A 20,078-nucleotide genomic window follows, 5' to 3' on the forward strand; every position below is an offset into this window, starting at 1 on the left:
TAAGGGAACTCGGGGCCTTGCGGGCTGCGCGTGCGGCCACTTTCCCTGCTACTCAGGAAGGCGGGGCGGGGCCTGTTTATGGAAAGGAGGGGGCGTGCACACATTATGTAAATGACCAACGCTCCCGGGAGACCTTGCAGCCCGCGCGCGGCCACTTTCCCTGCAACTGACCTGGGGCGGCCGGAAGGGGGGGCGGGGCGAGTCGATGCCAAATCTATGCAAATGACGGGTCGGTGCATCACCATGCAAATTAGAGTGCGGCCCGAATTATGCAAATGGAGGAACCTTCACGTCGCGGCTCCGGGGAAGGCGGGGAAGCCCGGACGCGCGGGAGGGCGGGGCCGCTCGGGGGGCGGGGCCCAGTGTGAGCTCACAGCGGGCGGGGGCGGGGCGCGGTGCCGCTGGCCGGGCGGGCGGAGGGAGGCAGCGGCCCCGGGATGCCGCGGAGCTGACCGCGGGGGGGGGGGCCCCGGGCCATGGCCTACCTGGGGGGGCCCCGGCTGCTGGACTGGGCCAGCTCCCCCCCCCACCTGCAGTTCAACCGCTTCGTGCTGACGGGCTACCGGCCGGCGAGCTCGGGCTCGGGCTGCCTGCGGAGCCTCTTCTACCTGCACAACGAGCTGGGCAACATCTACACGCACGGTGAGCCCGGCCCCGATCCCGCCCCCCCGGGGCCCGATTCCGCCGCCCTCCCCCGCGGGCAGTGCCCGCGTGCCCCCCGATCCCGCCCCCCGCGGGCAGTGCCCGCGTGCCCCCCGATCCCGCCCCCCGCGGGCAGTGCCCGCGTGCCCCCCGATCCCGCCCCCCGCGGGCAGTGCCCGCGTGCCCCCCGATCCCGCCCCCCGCGGGCAGTGCCCGCATGTACCCTGATCCCTCCCCCGGTGCCCCCGAATCCCGCCCCCGGACCCTCTGATCCCGCCTCCAGGGCCTCGATCCCCCCCCCCCGGGCAGTGCCCACATGTGCCCCGATCCCCTCCCAGGCCTCCCGATCCCCCCCAGGCAATGCCCGCATGTACCCTGATCCCCCCCTGCCCCGGCCCCCCTGATCCACCCCCCGGTGCACCCTGATCCCCCCCAGCCCTTGGCAGTGCCCTCCTGTGCACCCTGACCCCCCGCCCCTGGCCAGTGCCCCAATGCCCTGATTTCCCCCCCCCCCCGGGGTCTGATCCCCCCCCCAGGTACCCTGATCCCCCACCCGGCCCCTGGCAGTGCCTGCCCGTGCACCCTGATCTCCCCCAGCCCTGGGCTGTGCCCCCCAGGCACCCTGATCCCCCCTAATTCCCCCCCCCCACTGCACCAGCCACCTACACCCTCTGCCCCCCGGTTCCCCTGCACCTTGATCCCTCCTGCACCGGCTCTCTACATGCCCTGCAGGCTCATCCCCCCCATGCGCTGGCCTCCTGCCCCCCGATACCCTTGCACTGACTCCATACTCACTCCCCGACCCATTGAGTGTGCCACACTCCTATGTACACCAGCCCCTGAGCCCCATGGACTCAACCCCAATCCCCCAATTCACCAGCTCCTACAACCCAAAGCACTGAGACTCCCTACCCCAGTTCCCTGCCCATGCACTGAGACCCCCCTGGACCCCTCCCCCCAATTCCCCACCTTTGCACCGGGCCCTGGGCTGATCTGTTCCCTCTCCTGGGCACCCCAGCAGCCAATCCCCACGTCGGGCTCCGGAGAGCATGGGGGTTCCCGCACCGGCAGAAGAAGAAGCCGGGAGATGGGCTATGCTGGGGCTGGGAGCCAGGACTCCTGGGTTCTATTCCCAGCTCCGGGGGTGCGCAGGGCCCCTCTGATTTGTGATAAGGCCCTTGACTGCAACCATGCCAAGTGAGTCCCAAGTTCACGAGCAGCGCTGCTTCCTGGGTCCCCACCCAGCGTGCGCAGGAATGTGACACCTGGCTCCGGCAGAGGCTTCCCTCTCGATCTGCTGAGCTGAGCACAAAATCCCTCGCAAGGTGCCATTGGGATCCAGGAGGCCTGGCTCCTACCCAGCCCCCCCTGCTCTGCCCCACCAGACCCCACTCCCCTCCCAGAGCCAGGGATGGAACCCAGGAGTCCTGGCTCCCAGCCCCCGGGGAATGGGGTGTGGGTGGGGCATCCCTGGTACTAGGAGATGAGTTTGGGCAGTTCCATCCTGTTACCCCCCAACCCCACCTCATAGTCGGTGGCAGAGGAATGCGCTGGGGACGCCCCAGATCAGCTACGGTTAATAGCTTCCTAGGTCTCCTGGGTTCCATATTCTAGTGGGTTAGAGCAGGGGGGCTGGGAGCCAGGACGCCTGGGTTCTATCCCCAGCTGGGTCCCTCTGTTCTGCATCCCCTGGTGAGCTCACCCCTGGCCTTCAGGGACCTTGGTCTTAGAGTCTACGGGGTCGGGGGGACGGTGGGGAACGCTGGCTGGGGCAGGAGTGAGCGTGAATCCCTGTCGAGCCGTGACCTTCTCTGCCTCCTCCAGCATCCCCGCAGCCCCCCCTTCCTGGTGCCCGAGACATCTCCTGGGATTAGCTGGGATCAGCTCAGCTCAGGGGGCAGATTCACCTGAAGTGGCAGAGGCAGCCAGATGGTTTAGAGGTCAGATCAGGACTGCTGGGTTCTATCTCCAGTTCTGGGAGGGGAGGGGGATCTAGTGGGTATGGGGGGGCTGGGAGCCAGGACTCCTGGGTTCTCTCCCTGGATCTGGGCTGGAGTATATGGGGGTCCCCATTCCCGGGTGAAGGTCGGGGGCTGTTGTCATTAGAAGAGATTGGCCAGTTGAATCCTCTGGTTAGATCCCTGCCTTGTTCATAGCCCTCAGGCCCTTTCCTCCAGAGTCAGGGCATGAACCCTGGTGTCCGGGCCAAACCCCAGCTCCTCTCTATGTCCCTCTGAAATCAGATTAAATTGGATACAGGCTTCTCCTTCACTTCCTGCCCCATACACTGTGGTGTTGTGTGTGGCTTTTACTAGTTGCCCTGTCCCAGAGGTGGCTGCATCTCAGGTTCAGGGACCCCTTCACTGAAGAAGGGGGATGGCTCAAGGCCAGGAGCCAGTTCCCTGGCGCCAGTTCCTGCCACTGTTCTCTGCCTGGCAGTGCCAGGATCAATGCTTCCTGCCATGCGAGGGGCCGGGGAACTGCCCCCTGGACACAGAAGCTGGGGGGAGGGATGGATTGATCCTGCTGGGGTGGGTGGGTCAGGGAGAGAAGGGATATCGGGGGAGGGGGCTTGGAATGTGTGGGGTAGAGATCAGGAGGATTTTGGGGAGAGGTGTATGGGGGGACAGGGATATGGGGTGCTGGAAATGTGGGGCCACATGGGGGGATCAGAGGAAAGTGAGGGCTGGGGCTATATGGAAGGGGCTGATAATTTGGGGGAGGGGGAACTGGAGATTTGGGGGGCTTGTGGCCCCTGCACAGGGATGTTGGTGGGGGAAGTGGGATCCTGCCTGGGGGAGCCCTGTAGGGAGGTTGGGAGTGGATGCCAGAAGGAATTGTGGGGGGAGACATGCAGGAGGGCATCATGTGAACTGAGCCGATCTGTCTTGGGCTCTTGAGAGCCGGGAGCCCAGACGGAGCCCTGGGCACACGTTTCCGTGAGGGGAAATTGCCTCCCCTTCCCTGGTGTTGTGATGCGGCCAACTCTGGGGTGGGCCGCGGGGGCTGGTTATACAAGGTCCCCTTGCCTGGCACTTAAGACATGGCCCCTCTGGGTCTGTTCATACGGGGACCCCTCACCCGGTGCTGAGATGCAGCCCCTCTGGGGTGGGGCACTCTCTGCAGCACCGCGCCCCCTGGCAGATCCTCCCTCAGCTTTTAGCTCCCTGCTAACGATGATCTCATTAAGGGCTCAGGGCTGACTTGGGGCCCTGACGTCAGGGGCCAATGCCTGCCTCCCCCACTTAGCTCCCTGCCTAAGTGGCTTAGACCTGGGCGCCTGACCCTATGTCCTGCCCTACAGGTGCCCCTGGCAGGACCAAGCCCATCCTGTATCACCCATGGCTGACACAAGTTGTCTGGTTCTCTGTGTAGCAACTAGGCAGACACCAGGGCTCCAGAGACTTAGAATATCAGGGGTGGAAGGGACCTCAGGAGGTCATCTAGTCCAACCCCCTGCTCAAAGCAGGACCAATCCCCAATTTTTTTCCCCCAGATCCTTAAATGGCCCCCTCAAGGATTGAACTCACAACCCTGGATTTAGCAGGCCAATGCTCAAACCACTGAGCTATCCTTCCTTCCAAGTCTCCAGGACTCCTGGGTTCTGTCCAGGCTCTGGGAGGGGAGTGGGGTCTAGTGGGTTAGAGCAGGGAGGCTGAGGTCCTGGACTCCTGGGTTCTGTCGCCAGCTCTGGGAGGAGAGTGGGAGCTGGTGGGTTAGCGCAGGGGGGGCTGGGAGCCAGGACTCCTGGGTTCTGTCCCCAGCTCTGGGAGGGAAGTGGGGTCTAGGGCTTAGAGCAGGGGGAGCTGGGAGCCAGGACTCCTGGGTTCTGTCCCTGGCTCTGGGAGGGGAGTGGGAGGGGTGGGTTAGAGCAGGGGGCGCTGGGAGCCAGGACTCCTGGGTTCTGTCCCTGGCTCTGGGAGGGGAGTGGGGTCTAAGGGTTAGAGCAGGGGGGCTGGGAGCCAGGACTCCTGGGTTCTGTCCCTGGCTCTGGGAGGGGAGTGGGAGGGGTGGGTTAGAGCAGGGGGCGCTGGGAGCCAGGACTCCTGGGTTCTGTCCCTGGCTCTGGGAGGGGAGTGGGAGGGGTGGGTTAGAGCAGGGGGGGCTGGGAGCCAGGACTCCTGGGTTCTGTCCCTAGCTCTGGGAGGGGAGTGGGGTCTAAGGGTTAGAGCAGGGGGGCTGGGAGCCAGGACTCCTGGGTTCTATGTGAAGTTGGCGTTGGGAAGTGTCTCTGGAGTGTAAATCATGATTATTTAACGTCTCACTTGGCCTCACAAGCTGAGGTCATTCCCTGAGTGTGGCACCACTCATGAGAGAGCTGTGGGGATTCCTCTGTGCCCTGCCCCAAAGCTGGCTGCCTCTAGGTACCAGGCGAGCCATCCCCCTGCGGCATTGTGTGTGGCTGTTCTCCAGCTGTCCCGCCCCAGAGCTGGCTGCATCTCTGCTGGTTCATATTCCCTCTGCAGCTGCTGGCAAGCTGGTGCCACGGGCTCGGTGCTCTCAGCTGTCAGGAGAACAGCTCAGCATCTGATTTCTTTGCTGATTCTGCTCCTGGTGCCCTTGGCGCTGGGGAGGGGAGGGGGGGGGTCACCTCTAGGCAGCTGAGCCTGGCACTGGGGGGTTGGATAGCCCTCTCCAGCAGGAGTTGGGAGACCCCTGCCCTCAGATCCAGGATGCCCCAGGCCCTTCAGAGAGGCTTAAAGCAGGGGTGTGGGGTAGAAGGGCTGGAAAATCTCAAGAGGGTGGGAATGTATTAATACACTATCGTTATCTGCAAAGGACTTATCGATCGTAACTGTCCGGCCACGATCAGCAGGAGAGTGAGGTCTAGTGGGCTGGAGCTGGGGAGGGCGGGGCGGGGGGCAGGGAGTTGGGAGCCAGCACTCCTGGGTTCTATCCCCAGCTCTGGGAGGGGAGCGGGGTGTGGTAGATTAGAGCAGGGAGGGCCAGGAGCGAGAGGCACCGGCAGAGCTGTAGGTCGGGGCAGGGGGCTGTAGGTCAGGTCAGGTCGCTGTCCTTGGGGCTGTCCCTTCCATCCAACCCCAGAGCAAATAGCTGATAAAGTGATGCCAGGTGCATCTTTGCTCCTCCCTCTCTGCCCTCTAAGGACTTTTGGGATTGGGGGGAGGAGGCTGCCTGCAGCTCTTCCCATCTCTGCTTGTTGTAGAGCTGTGGGGAGAACCCAGGAGTCCTGGCTCCCAGTCAGCTCCGCTCTAACCACCAGACCCCACTCCCCTCCCAGAGCTGGGGATCGAACCCAGGAGTCCTGGCTCCCAGCCCCCTCCACTCTACCCACTAGACCCCACTCCCCTCCCAGAGCTGGGGATCGAACCCAGGGATACTAAGACAACTGGGATCATCCTGGGAGACCCTAAGTTGCAGCCTGGGGGAGGGGTGCAGTGTCTGTGCAGAGGGGACTCTGGTTCTGGGGTGACTCCAGGGGAAGGAGCAAGTTTGTGGCACTTGGGGGGGGGGGGTGCTGTCTGGATTGGGTTGTCCGAGGGGAGCGGGGTGCCCCATGGCCGATCACTGCAGCTGAGCCTCCCCGTCTCGGTCTCAGGCATCCCCCTGTTGGGCTTCATCTTCCTGCTGCCCCTCTCCATCCCGTGGGCGCGGATCTCGGTGGGCTGGCTGGCCGTGGTGCACTACCTGGCCTGCGTGGTGCCCCAGCTGGGCAGTGTACTCTACCATCTCTTCATGAACCACGAGGGGGGGCCGGCCGTCTACCACACCCTGCTGACCCTCGACATGTGCGGAGTCTGCATGGTCAACACGCTGGGTGAGTGGGGGGCTGGGGAGCCGGTTGGGGGGGTTATGGAGGGGCAGAGCTGGCGGGGACTGGTTGGGAGCAGAGCTAGGGGGCATGGCAGGACTGGTTGGGGGTTACGGGAAGTAGAGCTGCGGGGAACTGGTTGGGGCAGAGCCAGGGGGCATGGGGGGACTGGTTGGGTGTTATGCAGGGGCAGAACTGAGGCTAGGGTTGATCTGCTGGAAGGGTAGAGGATCCCAGGGGGGAGGGGAGGGCAATGGCATTGTGGGGCAATGGAGGGACCAGGTGGGCTGGATGGGGCTGAGAAAGGGCTGGTTGCCCCCGACCTCTAACCTCTTTGCTCCCCCTCCTGCAGGTGCCCTTCCCATCATCTACTGCACCCTGGCCTGCTCCCCACTTCCCCGCACCGCCGCCCTGCTGGCCTACACGGCGCTGTCCAGCTACGCCATCATCTGCGCAGTGACGGCCCACTCCAACGTGCGGCGCCTGCGCTCCTTCGCCTGGCAGGCCCTCTTCCGCTTCTTCTTCTTCTACCTGCGCTGGGTGGGCCTGGGCACGGGCCACCCCTCCTCGCTGCGCTCGTACCTCATCATGGACGGCCTGGCCCTGCTGGGGGGCGTCATCAACATCTCCCGCGTGCCTGAGCGCTGGCAACCTGGCTGCTTCGACTACTGGTTCAACAGCCACCAGATCATGCACGTGCTGGTGGTGGTCAGCATCCTCTACCTCCACTGGGGGGTGGTGGCCGACTTGCTGTGGGTCACCAGCTATGCCTGCCCCCAGGACTGATTGGGCCCGCCAGCCAGCGGGGGATGGTGTGGTCTTATGGCTGCACCCCTCCAGGTCACCGCACGATGAATTCCCGTTGGCCAAGGGGTCTTCTGGATCCACTCCTGTTTGCTGTGGTGTCTTCTGGGTGGCCGGTGATGGATTCTCATTGGCCAAGTTGTCTTCTTGATCCATTCATGTTGGCCAAGAATGGATTCCCACTGGCAAAGGCATCCTCTAGAGTCACTCCTGTTGGCCAACAATGGATTCTCCTTGGCCAAGGCACCTTCTACAGTCCTTTTGGCCAAGAGGTCTTCTGGATGGCCATTGATGGATTTCTGGTGGTTTTAGGGTCTTCTGGATCAACTCCCATTGGCTAAGGGGTCTTCTGAATCACCAGAACAGGGCTCCCACTGGCTGAGTGTCATTGTGGATCACCAGGGTTGGATTTCCATGGTTGAGGGCTCTTCTCTGTTGCCAGCAATGCACTTCCATTAGCTAGACTCTGGATAGACTCCCTTTGGCTGATGAGGATTCTTCTGGGTCACTAGCCACAGACTCCCATTAACAAAGCTCCAGCCAGATGCCCACTGTCCGTGGGTCATTCTGGACCACTAGGGATGGATTTCTATTGGCTGCGGTCCTTTGGATCCTTCTGGATCACCAGCAGTGCTCGTCCATAGGGACTGGGGCAGGGTGGGGGCTGCAAGGGGGCATTATTTTGAGGAGATGGGGGTGGAGCAGCCCCTCTCCCGCTTTAGACCTTTTATCCAGGTATCCTACAGACTTTCAGACACCATGCAATACTTTCTACTTTTTAAAGGGCTGACGAGGTGCCTGGATGCTGGGGTTTGCACTGACCAGGGATAGGGGGAGGCAGCCCAGGAGAAGCTGTGTGTTGGGTGGGAGATAAGAGGGAGGTATCAGTGTCTTAAGTTGACTCCCAACACTAATGAGCTGGCCTGGGAGGGAGGCAGTGGAATCTAGGAGCTACAGCAGGACTCCTGGGTTCTCTCCTGTTGCCATCATCCTTGGGCCAAGCGGCTTCAACCGCTTGTTCCTCAGTTTCCTGTTGCTCCCTGCTCTGAGGGTGGGGTGGGGGGTGTTTCCTGTTACCGAGTCCTGGTCTGCACGCTCTCCTCCTGCAGAGGAAGGAACAGGTATTCCTCTTTCTGCAGCAGTCACGGCTCCTGGTGCAGTAACAGCCAGCGGGGGACTGTGTCCCCATCAACCTGTTTTTATACTACACGTCCCATCTGCTGCTAACCCCATGGTGCTCAGCGGGAGCCCCGGGCATTAAGAGCGCCAGGGCTCCCCTTCCACCCTCTGCTGGCATTGGGGTGTGCCTACTGTTCCCCTTCCCCTTACGTAACTTAGGGCCACTAAACACAGAGGCAGCTCTGGATCATTGTTTTCCAATTCCTGTTCACTGGGCCCTGAATAGCTAATCTGGATCCTGAGCAGGGAGGTGTGTGTGTGAATGGAGCTAATCTGGATTCAGAAGTCACAGGTGTGGAAGTAGCTAAACTAGTTCTCAATCTGGATTCTAGTTGGCCACATGCATACATAGCTAAACTCATTCTCAGTCTGGATTCCTGTCCAGAGGCCGGGTGTGAATGTAGCTAAAATTGTTCTTAATCTGGATTCCAATTGCCCAAGTGTGAATGAAGCTACACTGGTTCTCAATTTGGATTCCAGTTGGCTATGTGTAATGTAGCTAAACTCATTCTCAGTCCTGATTCCAGTCATGAGGCTGCATGTGTGAATATAGCTAAAGGGTTTCTCAATTGGGATTCCAGGTGGGAGGCCATGTGTCAATATAGCCAAATTGAATTTTTAATCCAAATTCTAATCTGGTTTTGCCAGGAAACATATATGGGGCCAAGCTGGTTCTGAAGGTGGAGGCCAATGTACATAAGCAGTTCTTAAATTCCATCTTGTTCTCTGATTGTTTTGCTCACTGTAAATGGGGCCCTCTCAACCTCATTCCTGGTAGGCAGCCACACTCGTTTAGAAACCAGTTCAGTATTAGAAATTTGCTTTGAATTGCCATGTAGACGAACTTAAGGAAGCAGTACAAAGGGTAGCAGAGGTCGAGGAGGACCATGGGTGGACAAAATGGACAACTGAGACAGCTGTGCTGTGCCAAGACAAGGAGTCAAGCATCAAAGGGTAACCAGCCACATAGCATGATGTGGATTACAGCAGGGAGAGATGAAAACTAGGACTCCTGGTTCTATCTCTGCTCTGGGAGGCATGCAGGTTCTAATGGTTAGCGTTGGAGGCCTAGGAGTTAGGACTCCTAGGTTCTGTCCCCAGCTCTAGGAAGGGGATAGGGTCAAATGGCTTGGGGTGTGGGGAGAGAAGAGATCAGGCCTTCTGGATTCTGTGCCCCTGCTGTCCCACCCTGTAAATGAGGCCAAAAGGAAACGTAGGAAGGGGGTTATAGGTTGTGAACTGTTCTCCCACATTGAAGGGATGGCTGTATTTCTCTGGCCTCCCTCAGAGGGGTGGTGTTGGGTGGGTTCTGCTCTTCCCTGCCCCACCAAAATCCAGTCTTCGTTATCTCAGGGCACATGAACACAGGTAGTGTTCGTGGCTTCGTGCCGAAGCAACATATCTTTTTAAATTAAAAATGCAAAACTGAAAAGTAAGAGGGTAACATCCACATTGTGCAGGGGTGTGGGGAGCAGGGGGATGGAGGTTCTTACGGGCCACAGCCTCCCACCAGCATCCTGTTAGATGGTAGCTCTAGGCTTCAATAAAGCAGAGACAGAGCTCATGTGAGTGTGGTTCTTGGTCCCCTGGCCATAGCTGGCTCCAGGACCTCCGTTTCCACTGGCAGAAGAGTTGCCTTGCTCCGTTGAAGGCTAGGCATCTGCTGCAGAGATGGTAGAAGAAGATGTGAGACCTCTTGAGGAGCAAGCAAGGATGGTTCTGCTGCGTGCTTCCACCCTGGGATCTTCAACCATCCTCTGTCCCCCATGGCCATGAGTCTTCTCCACTGATGTCCCACATCCAGTACTGGAGGATCTTCAATGTTCTTCCACCCCTGTTGGCCGTGGATTTTCTCCAATGATGTCCCACCCCTCCCTACTCAATAGCTGTCACCCCACTAGAATTAAGAACTGGATTGTTCTGTGCTCCTCAAGCCTTCCACTACCTCCCCCATCCTCAACGTCTAAAAGAATACATTCTTTCCTCTGTCGACCACCCACTCCTCCAAACATGAGGATTTGTCTGCGTTCAGAGTCACTCCAGTTATGGAAACAAATTGAGAGGATGGCCCAGTGGCTAGAGTGTTACCCTAGGACGTGAGAGGCCTGGGCCCAAGTCCCTACTCTTCCACAAACTCCCTCAGCTCATATATTTAGTCTGTGCCTCCGTTTCCCCAACTGTAAAATTAGATAATAGCATTTTCGCTCCTTGCTGGGAGGATAAGCACAGAGATTGTGAGGTGGTCTGATGCTAGGGTGATGGGGGCCAGATAAGTGTCTTAGCTAGACAGACACACCAGTGTAGACCATCTTAATTCAAATTGAAGCCTAGTTTCTAGCTCTTTGTTTTAAACAGATTCCTGGCCCCAAATTTAATTTAGATTAAGAGGGTGTACACTGATTTAACTAGATCTCGTTTTAAAGTCAGACTGGTTAAAATTGGGCAGCTTTGCAGACAGAGAGCGGCCTATTATAATCTGTGTGGCACTAGTCCTGTGGAGCCTTAGTCATTGATCATGCCCCACAGTGCCAGGCACTATACAAACAAAACCAAGAGCAGGTCCCTACCCCAATAATTTCATTTTGGGCCCTTTGGGTTCTAACCCCAGCTCTGGAAGGGGAATGGGGTCCAGGGGGTTAGAGCAGGGGAGCAGGAAGCCAAGACTCCTGGGTTCTGTCCTTAACTTACTGTGTGATCAGACGGCAATTAATTCCCTTTGCTGTGCCTCAGTTTACTGTGGGGGAAGGGGCAGTAGGGGAGTCAGCTCACAAAGAACACAAGACCTCTGCATGAGAGAAACCCAATAAGAGCAGAGAAAGGTGTATGACTGCCACTCCCAATTCTTGTGTGGTATGACACCCCAACTGCTGCATTACCACATGGTGTGGCTTGTGGGCTGTTGTGTGGTGAGCAGCCCTTGTTACATAATCAAGGTTTGTAGGGTGCCAAGAAGATCCCAGCTCGTCAGCCCTGCTGAGGTCAGGGGGGAGTTAGTGGCGCTAGTGGTCAAGGTGGTGGTAGAGTGGCACAGATCACCCCACGCACCCAGGGGATCCCCATTCCCTCCAGCCAGGGGCAGTGTTGCCCACACCCCAGAGACAGGATTGACCCTGACAGTCTATTTCCCACCCCCAGCTGTGCCTCAGCCTCGTGATCATTTCAAAGCACTTTTTATTAACACTTAGCTGTTGCCTTCCCTTAAAAACAGAAAAAAAACAAACCAAAAAAAAATCCACAAACCCCCTTGGGTCCTGGCCTGGGGCTGAACAGCCCTGAGCCTTTGCCCTGGGGCAGAGCCACAGCGACCCCTGGTGGGAGGGGATGGCAGCACCTGTGTCCCTCCCACCATTTCATGAAGAGGTTAAAAAGCTTAAAAAAAAAAAAAAGTACATTGAGATTCAACCCCCAACTGCTCCTCCCAGCAGCCCCCCTCCCCCGCCGCTGCCAGCAACAGGACCAGAAACAGCCTCAGGGGAGGAGAGCTCTCCCCTCACCCCCCAGCAGTGTGGAGAACAGAGGCCCAAGTAGCCTCAGCTGGGAGCATGGGGGGTCATAACCCCAGTGAGGTACACTCACCCTCCCCGCCCCAGGAATGATCAAGCTGCGAGCAGCTGATCTTTGGAGGCCTGTCACTTCTGCTCCGCCGTGGCATCCTCAAACATGCTCAGGAGGTTTCTGGGTTCGAAGGAGCAATGCTGGCCTGCACCCTGGGGGGCGCTCTCCTCCCTTGGCTCGTCCTCCTCCTCCTCGAAGGCCAGGGTGCGGCGGAGGCTGCCCCCGTTGGGGGAGCCGGGGCTGCTGGGGGGGGAATCCGGGCTGATGCGGCTCATGTTGGGGCTGCCCTGGAGGGCTGAGGACCTAGGAGGGGGGAACCAGGGTGGGATCAGGGCAGTGGGAGATGGAGACACCCCATGGGGGCCCATCTAGCCATCCCCACCCAGGGCAGGATTGTCCCCGACAGTCTGTCCCCCAGCCGAGATGCCCCAGTTAGCTCTGGGAGGAGAGTAAGATCAAGTGAGAGAGTAGTGGGGGCTGGAAGCCAGGACTCCTGGGTTCTCTGAGGTTCTGGGAGGGGAATGGGATCTAGTGGGTTTGAGCGGGGAGTGGAAGCCAGGACTCCTGGGTTCTCAAGTGTGCAGGAGCAAGGGAAAAGGCCCACAGGATTTGCTGCAGCCCTGCCTGACACCCAACGCCTCACCTCGTCCTCCTGCTGCCAGTCTCTGGTGGAGAAGGGTGGCGCGGGGTGGATGTGCTGCCCATGGAGGGACGCAGGCCCAGCGGCGGGGAGCTCAGGGGCCTGTGAGGGAAGCAGAGACGTGAGGGGAAGCCCCTGTGGGTGCAGGAGGGGCTGGCCCTGGGACCCAGCATTCCCATACATCCATCAGACGAAGCTTGGGGAGTCCATTTCCCAGCCACCATGGCGCCCCACTCTGCCAAGGGGCCACCCCAGATATCCCACCCCAGGAGTACCCCATCGAGGGACCTCCATGCACCTCCTTGCTCAGGTAAGTTGGGTACTCTCCCACGCCCCATCATCCCTATTACACCCCAAAGGGAAGAGAACCACATACCCCTGCCCCCATGCATCCCCTTATGTCCACTTACCCCCCCATATGGATTACCCCATATTCCCAGCCTCCAAGTGCCCCACCCCAGTATCCTCCTGCATTCCTACCTGCCCCAGATACTATCCACCCTAACTCCTCCACATCTCACATTTTGTTCCCCCACCTTCATACACTCCCAGTCCCCACCGCCCACTCCGTATTCCTAGATTCACCCCCATATCCTCCCTGCACCACAGAAGTCCCTTCCTGTCCTGTGTGAGAGAGCACACCTGGGCAGTGCTGCCCCTTACTGGAGGGGATGAGGGCCCATGGGTAGATGTGGGTGTGTTGTCCCCCTCACTCACTTGTCCTGCAATAGCAGCTCCCCGGGGCAGGTGCGGTTATGCCGCCCGCAGACCCCAGATACCTCGAACACATCCTCCCCCAGGCTCCCATCCTCCTCCTCCTCCTCCTCTTCCTCTTCGTCCCAGGAGAAGCTGCTATCCAGCAGGGTGGCAAGTAGCGGGGAGCAGGGCGGGGTGACGGGCACACTGCAACGCCAGCTGGAGAGCCAGCGCGCTGGCAGGCACAGGGCAGCCCACAGCCAACGCACAAAACTCCCAACACCCTGAGTGGGGGAGAGAGAAGAGAAACTTCAACCAACAGGACTGAATTGCACCAGCAGAGCTGTGCGGGGAGCCCAGGGCTGAGCTAGCAGGGGGCTGCAGGTCGGGAGTGAGGGGCTCTTGCAGAGTTGTGGGGGGGAGCCCAGGGCTGGGCTAGCAGGGGATCGTAGGTTGGGATTGAGGGACTCCAGCAGAGCTATGGGGGGGAGCCCAGAGCCGGGCTAGCAGGGGGTTGTAGGTTGGGATTGAGGGACTCCAGCAGAGCTATGGGGGGGAGCCCAGAGCCGGGCTAACAGGGGGCTGCGGATCAGGATTGAAGTGCTCCCCCACCCCCCAGGACTCACCTGGCACAAAGAGGCAGCTCTCAGGAGTCCGTCCTGCACCAGCAGTGTCAGCTTGCGCCACTTCTCCGTCTTGCGCATGATGCTGGAGTTGAGCAGCGTCTCCACCGAGGGCCGGAGCCGGGGATCAGGCTCCAGCATGGCAGCCAGCAAAGCCCGCAGCTCTGAGGAGAGACCTGGGCCAGGGAGAGATGTCAGCAGCACCCCTGACTGAGCCCCACCCATCGCCCTGCTGCACGGTGCCCCCTAGTGCACTTCACTTCCAGGCCTGCCTTGGTTAACCACTACGCCAGTGGTTCTCAACCAGGTGTACACAGAGGTCTTCCGGTGGTACATCAACTCATACAGATATTTACCTGGTTTAACAACAGGCTACATAAAAAGCACTAGCAAAGTCGGTCCAAACTAAAATGTCATACAATGATGTGTTTCTTCTGCTTTATATACTGTACACTGAAATGCAAGGACAATATTTATATTCCAGTTAGGGCTGTTGATTAATTGCAGTTAACTCACACGATTAACTCAAAAAAATGAATCGCGATCGTTAAACAATAGAATACCAATTGAAATGTATTAACTATTTTAACATTTTTCTCCATTTTCAAATATATTGATTTCAATTACAAAACACAGAATACAAAGTGTACAGGGCTCACTTTATATTATTTTTATTACAAATATTTGCACTGTAAAAATGATAAATAGTATTTTCAGTGTACCTCATACAAGTACCATAGAGCAATCGCTTTATCGTGAAAGTGCAACTTACAAATGTAGATTTTTTTTTTGTTACATAACTGCACTCCAAAACAAAACAATGTAAAACTTTAAGCCTACAAGTCCACTCAGTCCTACTTCTTGTTCAGACAAACAAGTTTGTTTACATTTACGGGAGATAATGCTGCCCACTTCTTATTCACAATGTCACCTGAAAGTGAGAACAGGTGTTTGCATGACACTTTTGTAGCCGGTATCGCAAGATATTTACGTACCAAATGCACTAAAGATTTGTATGTCCCTTCGTGCTTCAACCACCATTCCAGAGGACAGGCATCCATTCTGAGGACGCTTGTTTAAAAAAAAAAAAACAAAAAACATTAATTAGATTTGTGACTGAGAATTGGGGGAGAGTTGTTGGTCTCCTGCTCTATTTTACCTGCATTCTGCCATAGATTTCATGTTAAAGCAGTCTTGGATGATGACCCAGCACACGGTGTTCGTTTTAAGAACACTTCCACTTCAGATTTGACAAAAAACGCAAAGAAGGTACCAATGTGAGATTTCTAAAGATAGCTACAGCACTCGACCCAAGGTTTAAGAATCTGAAGTGCCTTCCAAAATCTGACAGGGACAAGGTGCGGAGCATGCTTTCAGAAGTCTTAGAAGAGCAACACTCTGGTGTGGAAACTAAGAACTGAACCCCCCAAAAGAAAATCAACCTTCTGCTGGTATCATCTGACTCAGATGATGAAAACAAACATGCGTTGGTCTGCACTGCTTTGGATTGTTATCGAGCAGAACTGTCATCAGCATGAACCCATGTCCTCTGGAATGGTGGTTGAAGCATGAAGGGACATACGAATCTTTAGCGCATCTGGCACGTAAGTGTCTTGCAACACCGGCTACATCAATGCCATGTGAACACCTGCTGTCACTTTCAGGTGATATTGTAAACAAGTAGGACTGAGTGGACTTGTAGGCTTAAAGTTTTACATTGTTTTGGTTTTGAGTGCAGTTACAAATGTAGAATTATGTACAAAAAGTAAGTTCAACTTTCATGATAAAGAGATTGCACTACATTATTTGTATTAGGTGAATTGAAAAATACTATTTCTTTTGTTTTTTTACTGTGCAAATATCTGTAATAAAAATAATAATAGTGAGCACTGTACACTTTGTAGCAGGGTGTGGCAACTGAAATCAATATATTTGAAAATGTAAAAAGCATCCACAAATATTTAAATAAATGATATTCTATCATTTGTTAACAGTGCGATTAATCGCAATTAAATTTTTTAATTGCTTGATAGCCTTAATTCCAGTTGATTTATTTTATAAATATATGGTATAAATGAGAAAGTCAGCAATTTCAGGAATAGTGTGCTGTGAAACTTTGTTATTTTTATGTCTGATTTTGTAAGTAATTTTTAAGTGAGGTGAATCTTGGGGGTAGGCAAGACAAATCAGACTCCTGAAAGGGGTACAGTAGTCTTGAAACGTTGAGAGCCATTGCACTAGACCAGTGATACTCAGACCTCAGTGGTTCAGGAGCCAAATTAGCAATCAGTGTTACCCAAAAGAGCCACAGTCGTGTGAATTCATTGTTTCATTTACTATAGATTCATATTTAAACAGTGTGATGGGAAATATTTAGTTTTTACACACACACAAAGTAGAACCTCAGTTACAAACATCTTGGGAATGGAGGTAGTTCATAACTCTGAACAAAACGTTATGGTTGTTCTTTCAAAAGTTTACAACTGAACATTGACTTAATGCAGCTTGAAACTTCACGATGCAGAAGAAAAATGCTACTTTCCCTTTTTAAGTAGTTTACATTTAACACTCTATTGTATTTACTTTTTTCCCCCCCGCCTCTGCTGCTGCCTGATTTGTACTTCCAGTTCCAAATGAGGTGTGTGGTTTACTAATTAGTTAGCAAAATGACTGATCAAGTATTATTATTTTATCAGCTCCAATCGGCTAATAGCATTGTAAAAGCATCCCGACTGGTTAATAATTAAATCAGTGTTTTAATGTCATGCGTTGCAAAGAGACATTTTAAAGAGCCACTTCTTGCTTGCAAGCCTCAGTCTGAGTATCGCTGCACTAGACAGATACTACTCTGTTGGGCTGGAACCCAGGAGTCCTGGCTCCGGCCCCCCTCCCAGCTCTGACCACCAGACTGAACGCCAATTCCAGCAGGTTTTTCTGTGTGAAGCAGGGTCCATGACACACTGGGTAGCCATCAGCAGACCCAGCAGCTCCATCTGTGCCAGGAGAGGTGACCTCCACTTACCGGCAGTGAATTCGGGGGGCAAGTAGCCCTGCCGGAGCTGCTGCCAGCCCTCCCCTCCATTGGGTAGCTCCATATTGCAGGCGATTTCCAGGATAGTCATGCCAAGGCTGGAAGAGAGATGCGCATGCTGGGTCAGCCAGGAGCCAGCCTCCCAGAATCCTCTGCTCCCTGCCACACGCCAGGGTGCCTGGACTTGGAGCACATGGGGCAGCGAGGGGGTGGTGGTCAAGGAAGCGGGGGATGGGGGGGCGCGGCATGAAGGCCAGGAGATGGGTCTAGTGGATAGAGGGGTTGGGCTGGGAGTCAGGACTCCTGGGTTCTCTCCCTGGCTCTAGTGGGCCCACCTGAAGACATCAGCCGCCTCACTGTACTCCCCCCGCAGCAGCTCGGGCGCCATGTAGCGCGGGTCGCCCTCCTGGGCGTCACTCAGGTCTCCACGGTCCAATTCCAGCACCAGGCCAAAGTCGCCCAGCTTGCAGACATGGCGCTCGGTGAGGAAGACGTTGGCCGGCTTGACGTCCATGTGCAGCAGCCCGCAGGCGTGCAGGTGGCGCAGCGCCTGCAGCAGGTCCCAGAGGCAGGCCCGCACCTGGCCCTCGGGCAGCGTCCCGCGCCCCTCGCAATGCTGCAGCAGGCTGGCCGGGCACAACTCCGTCTGGATGTAGAGCTGACCCCGCTCCTCCCAGGCCCGCACGAAGCTCACGCAGTTGGGGTGGCGCCCCACCCGCTCGTGCTTCCGCACCTCGGCCAGCTTGCGCTGCCGGTCGCCGGCGCCCCGGAACGGCTCCACCGAGCGCTTCACTGCGTACAGCCGCCCGTCCTCCTTGCTGCGCACCTGTGGGGGACAGATCAGACGTAGACGGTAGGGCCAGGACCCCCCGACAGATTCCCTCCTTTCCCCACAACTCAGCCCCACAGAATAGCTCCATGCTCGCTCTCCTTGCTGTGCACCTGGAGGGGACGGATCAGCCCCCAGTGGGGACAGGCTCAGGTGGACAATCGTGCTCATCCCCGAAGCTGGGATCCCCCAACCCCCACACCCCTTCCAGCTAGGATCTCCCACCCCAGATGTCCGTCCCCCCTTACCTTATACACCTCCCCGAAGGAGCCGCGCCCCAGGTGGCCCAGTAGCTGGAAGCACTGGCTGAAGAAGGGCTCTCTGCGGGCAGGGTTGTAGAGGCGGCTGCGGGGGGCCAGCGCCCGGACCTGGGAGCCGCGGAAGGAGACGCTGCGCGGCCGGGGCTGGCTCCAGGGCTGCGGTTGGCGGCCGGCGAAGACCCGGCTGACAGTCAAGGTGCCCTTGTGGCGCGGTCGGGGCGGGAGGGTGTAGCTGAGCGGCCGGCCTGGCCTCTTCACCGAGAAGCTGCGCTCGGCCTCCTGGAAGAAGGCCGGCACAGGCGCCGGCAGGGGCGTGCGGCTCAGCTGGGACTCGGCCCCCGCGCAGTCCAGGGGCAGCGGCATGGCCGGCTCTGCCAGAGGGAGGCGCTGCAGGGAGAGAGAAAAACAGCCCCCCCAGGGTCAGCAGCGTGGCTGGGCACAGCTAGGGGCTGGTGATGGGGGGCGAGGGGGGGTTTCCCGGTCAGCACCTATTGGCATGAGCGGGGGAGGGGGGAATCTCCGGGCCCCTCGGCACGAGCGTGGGGTGGGGTCACCCCTGCACCGCTCCCGCCTTGGCCTGAATGGGAGAGCTCAGGCCGTGACCCCGTGGGGTGGCGGAGGGGTCGAGCGGGGGTCCCTTGGCAGGGGGAGAGGGGGCCATGGGGGCGGCAGGTGGAGGGGGGGCATTGGCAGGGTCTGGTGGGGGGTGTGCTGGCATAGGGGGAGGGGGTGTGTGGGGGGAGGAGTCCGATGGGGGGGGGAGGGGTCCGTCGGGAGGTGGTGGGGTGGGGGGAGGGGGTGGGAGAGGTCCAGCGATGTGGGGGGTGCTGGAAGAGAGGCGGGATCTGGCTGGGGGGGCCGCTAGAGGGGGGAGGGGCTGGCGGGGAGGGTCTGGCGCGGGGGGGGGCTAGGAGGGGTCGAGTGGGGGTCCCTTGGCAGGGGGAGAGGGGGCCATGGGGGGGGCAGGTGGAGGGGGGGCATTGGCAGGGTCTGGTGGGGGGTGTGCTGGCATAGGGGGAGGGGGTGTCCGGTGGGGTGGGGGGGAGGGTCCGTCGGGAGGTGGTGGTGTGGGGGGAGGGGGTGGGAGAGGTCCAGCGATGTGGGGGGTGCTGGAAGAGGGGCGGGATCTGGCTGGGGGGGGCCGCTAGAGGGGGGAGGGGCCGGCGGGGGGGGGGCCGCTGGGGGGGGCTAGGAGGGGTCTGGCGGGGGTCCCTTGGCAGGGGGAGAGGGGGCCATGGGGGCGGCAGGCGGAGGGGGGGCATTGGCAGGGTCTGGTGGGGGGTGTGCTGGCATAGGGGGAGGGGGTGTCCGGTGGGGTGGAGTCCGATGGGGGGGGAGGGGTCCGTCGGGAGGTGGTGGGGTGGGGGGAGGGGGTGGGAGAGGTCCAGCGATGTGGGGGGTGCTGGAAGAGGGGCGGGATCTGGCTGGGGGGGGCCGCTAGAGGGGGGAGGGGTCCGGCGGGAGGGGGTCCGGTGAGGGGGGGGCAGGAGGGGTCTGGCGAGGGGGGGCCGCTGGGGGGGGGGCTAGGAGGGGTCTGGCGGGGGGGGGGCGGCCCCGCTCAGCCCCCTCCCCTTGGCCTCAGCGAGGGGGCCCGTGGGCGGGGTGTCGCAGGGGGCGGGGCCGGCGGGGGCCCCTGGGGGCGGGGCGGGGGCCTCACCTCCTCCCCGGTCCCCGCGGGGCGGGGGCGCCGCGCTCGCTCCCCTCCAGGTACCCGGATGTGACGGGCTCCCCGGCAGCCCCTTCCCGCGCGCGCGCCCCGAGCCAGCCCAACCGCCGCTCCGCCTGGCGCCAAAATCGCCCCCGGCCCGGCGCGAGCCGCCAACCGCCTCCCGCCAACACCTCCTCAGCCAATCAGAGGCGAGAGGCCGGCATGGCCCCGCCTCCCCCGCTCCTTCGCCCCGCCCACTCTCGCGCCGCCAGGGGGGAGGCGCCGCCAAGTGACGCTCCCGCCCACCATGCACTGGGGCAACCAAAGTCTGGCCAACCCCCCCGCCCCCCGCCTCGCCCCCCGGCCCCCTCGGGGCAGCCCCCCCGCCCCATGGCAGG

At 58.8% G+C, this 20,078-nt stretch overlaps 2 protein-coding genes across 3 annotated transcripts; one reads left to right on the forward strand and one right to left on the reverse strand.

Annotated features, from left to right (window-relative positions):
- The first annotated feature begins 410 nt into the window (after positions 1-410).
- Positions 411-9,962, forward strand: PAQR4 (progestin and adipoQ receptor family member 4). Its single transcript, XM_037898743.2, has 3 exons — positions 411-642; positions 6,203-6,421; positions 6,768-9,962. The coding sequence occupies exons 1-3, from the start codon at positions 477-479 to the stop codon at positions 7,199-7,201; spliced, it is 819 nt and encodes a 272-aa protein (XP_037754671.1). The 5' UTR covers positions 411-476; the 3' UTR covers positions 7,202-9,962.
- A 1,590-nt stretch (positions 9,963-11,552) lies between these two features.
- On the reverse strand, positions 11,553-19,848 carry PKMYT1 (protein kinase, membrane associated tyrosine/threonine 1). Of its 2 annotated transcripts, none has more exons than XM_037898733.2 (8): positions 19,690-19,848; positions 18,021-18,419; positions 17,279-17,769; positions 16,935-17,041; positions 13,916-14,088; positions 13,311-13,573; positions 12,597-12,695; positions 11,553-12,256 (listed from the first exon to the last, which is right to left on the reverse strand). In XM_037898733.2, the coding sequence occupies exons 2-8, from the start codon at positions 18,393-18,395 to the stop codon at positions 12,028-12,030; spliced, it is 1,737 nt and encodes a 578-aa protein (XP_037754661.1). In that variant the 5' UTR covers positions 18,396-18,419; positions 19,690-19,848; the 3' UTR covers positions 11,553-12,027. The 2 variants fall into 2 exon arrangements, with proteins under 2 accessions (XP_037754661.1, XP_037754662.1); XM_037898734.2 differs by lacking the exon at positions 19,690-19,848 and adding an exon at positions 18,521-18,697.
- Between the last annotated feature and the right edge of the window lie 230 nt (positions 19,849-20,078).

This window comes from Chelonia mydas, chromosome 6 (assembly GCF_015237465.2).
Source record: "Chelonia mydas isolate rCheMyd1 chromosome 6, rCheMyd1.pri.v2, whole genome shotgun sequence".
NCBI lineage: Eukaryota > Metazoa > Chordata > Testudines > Cheloniidae > Chelonia > Chelonia mydas.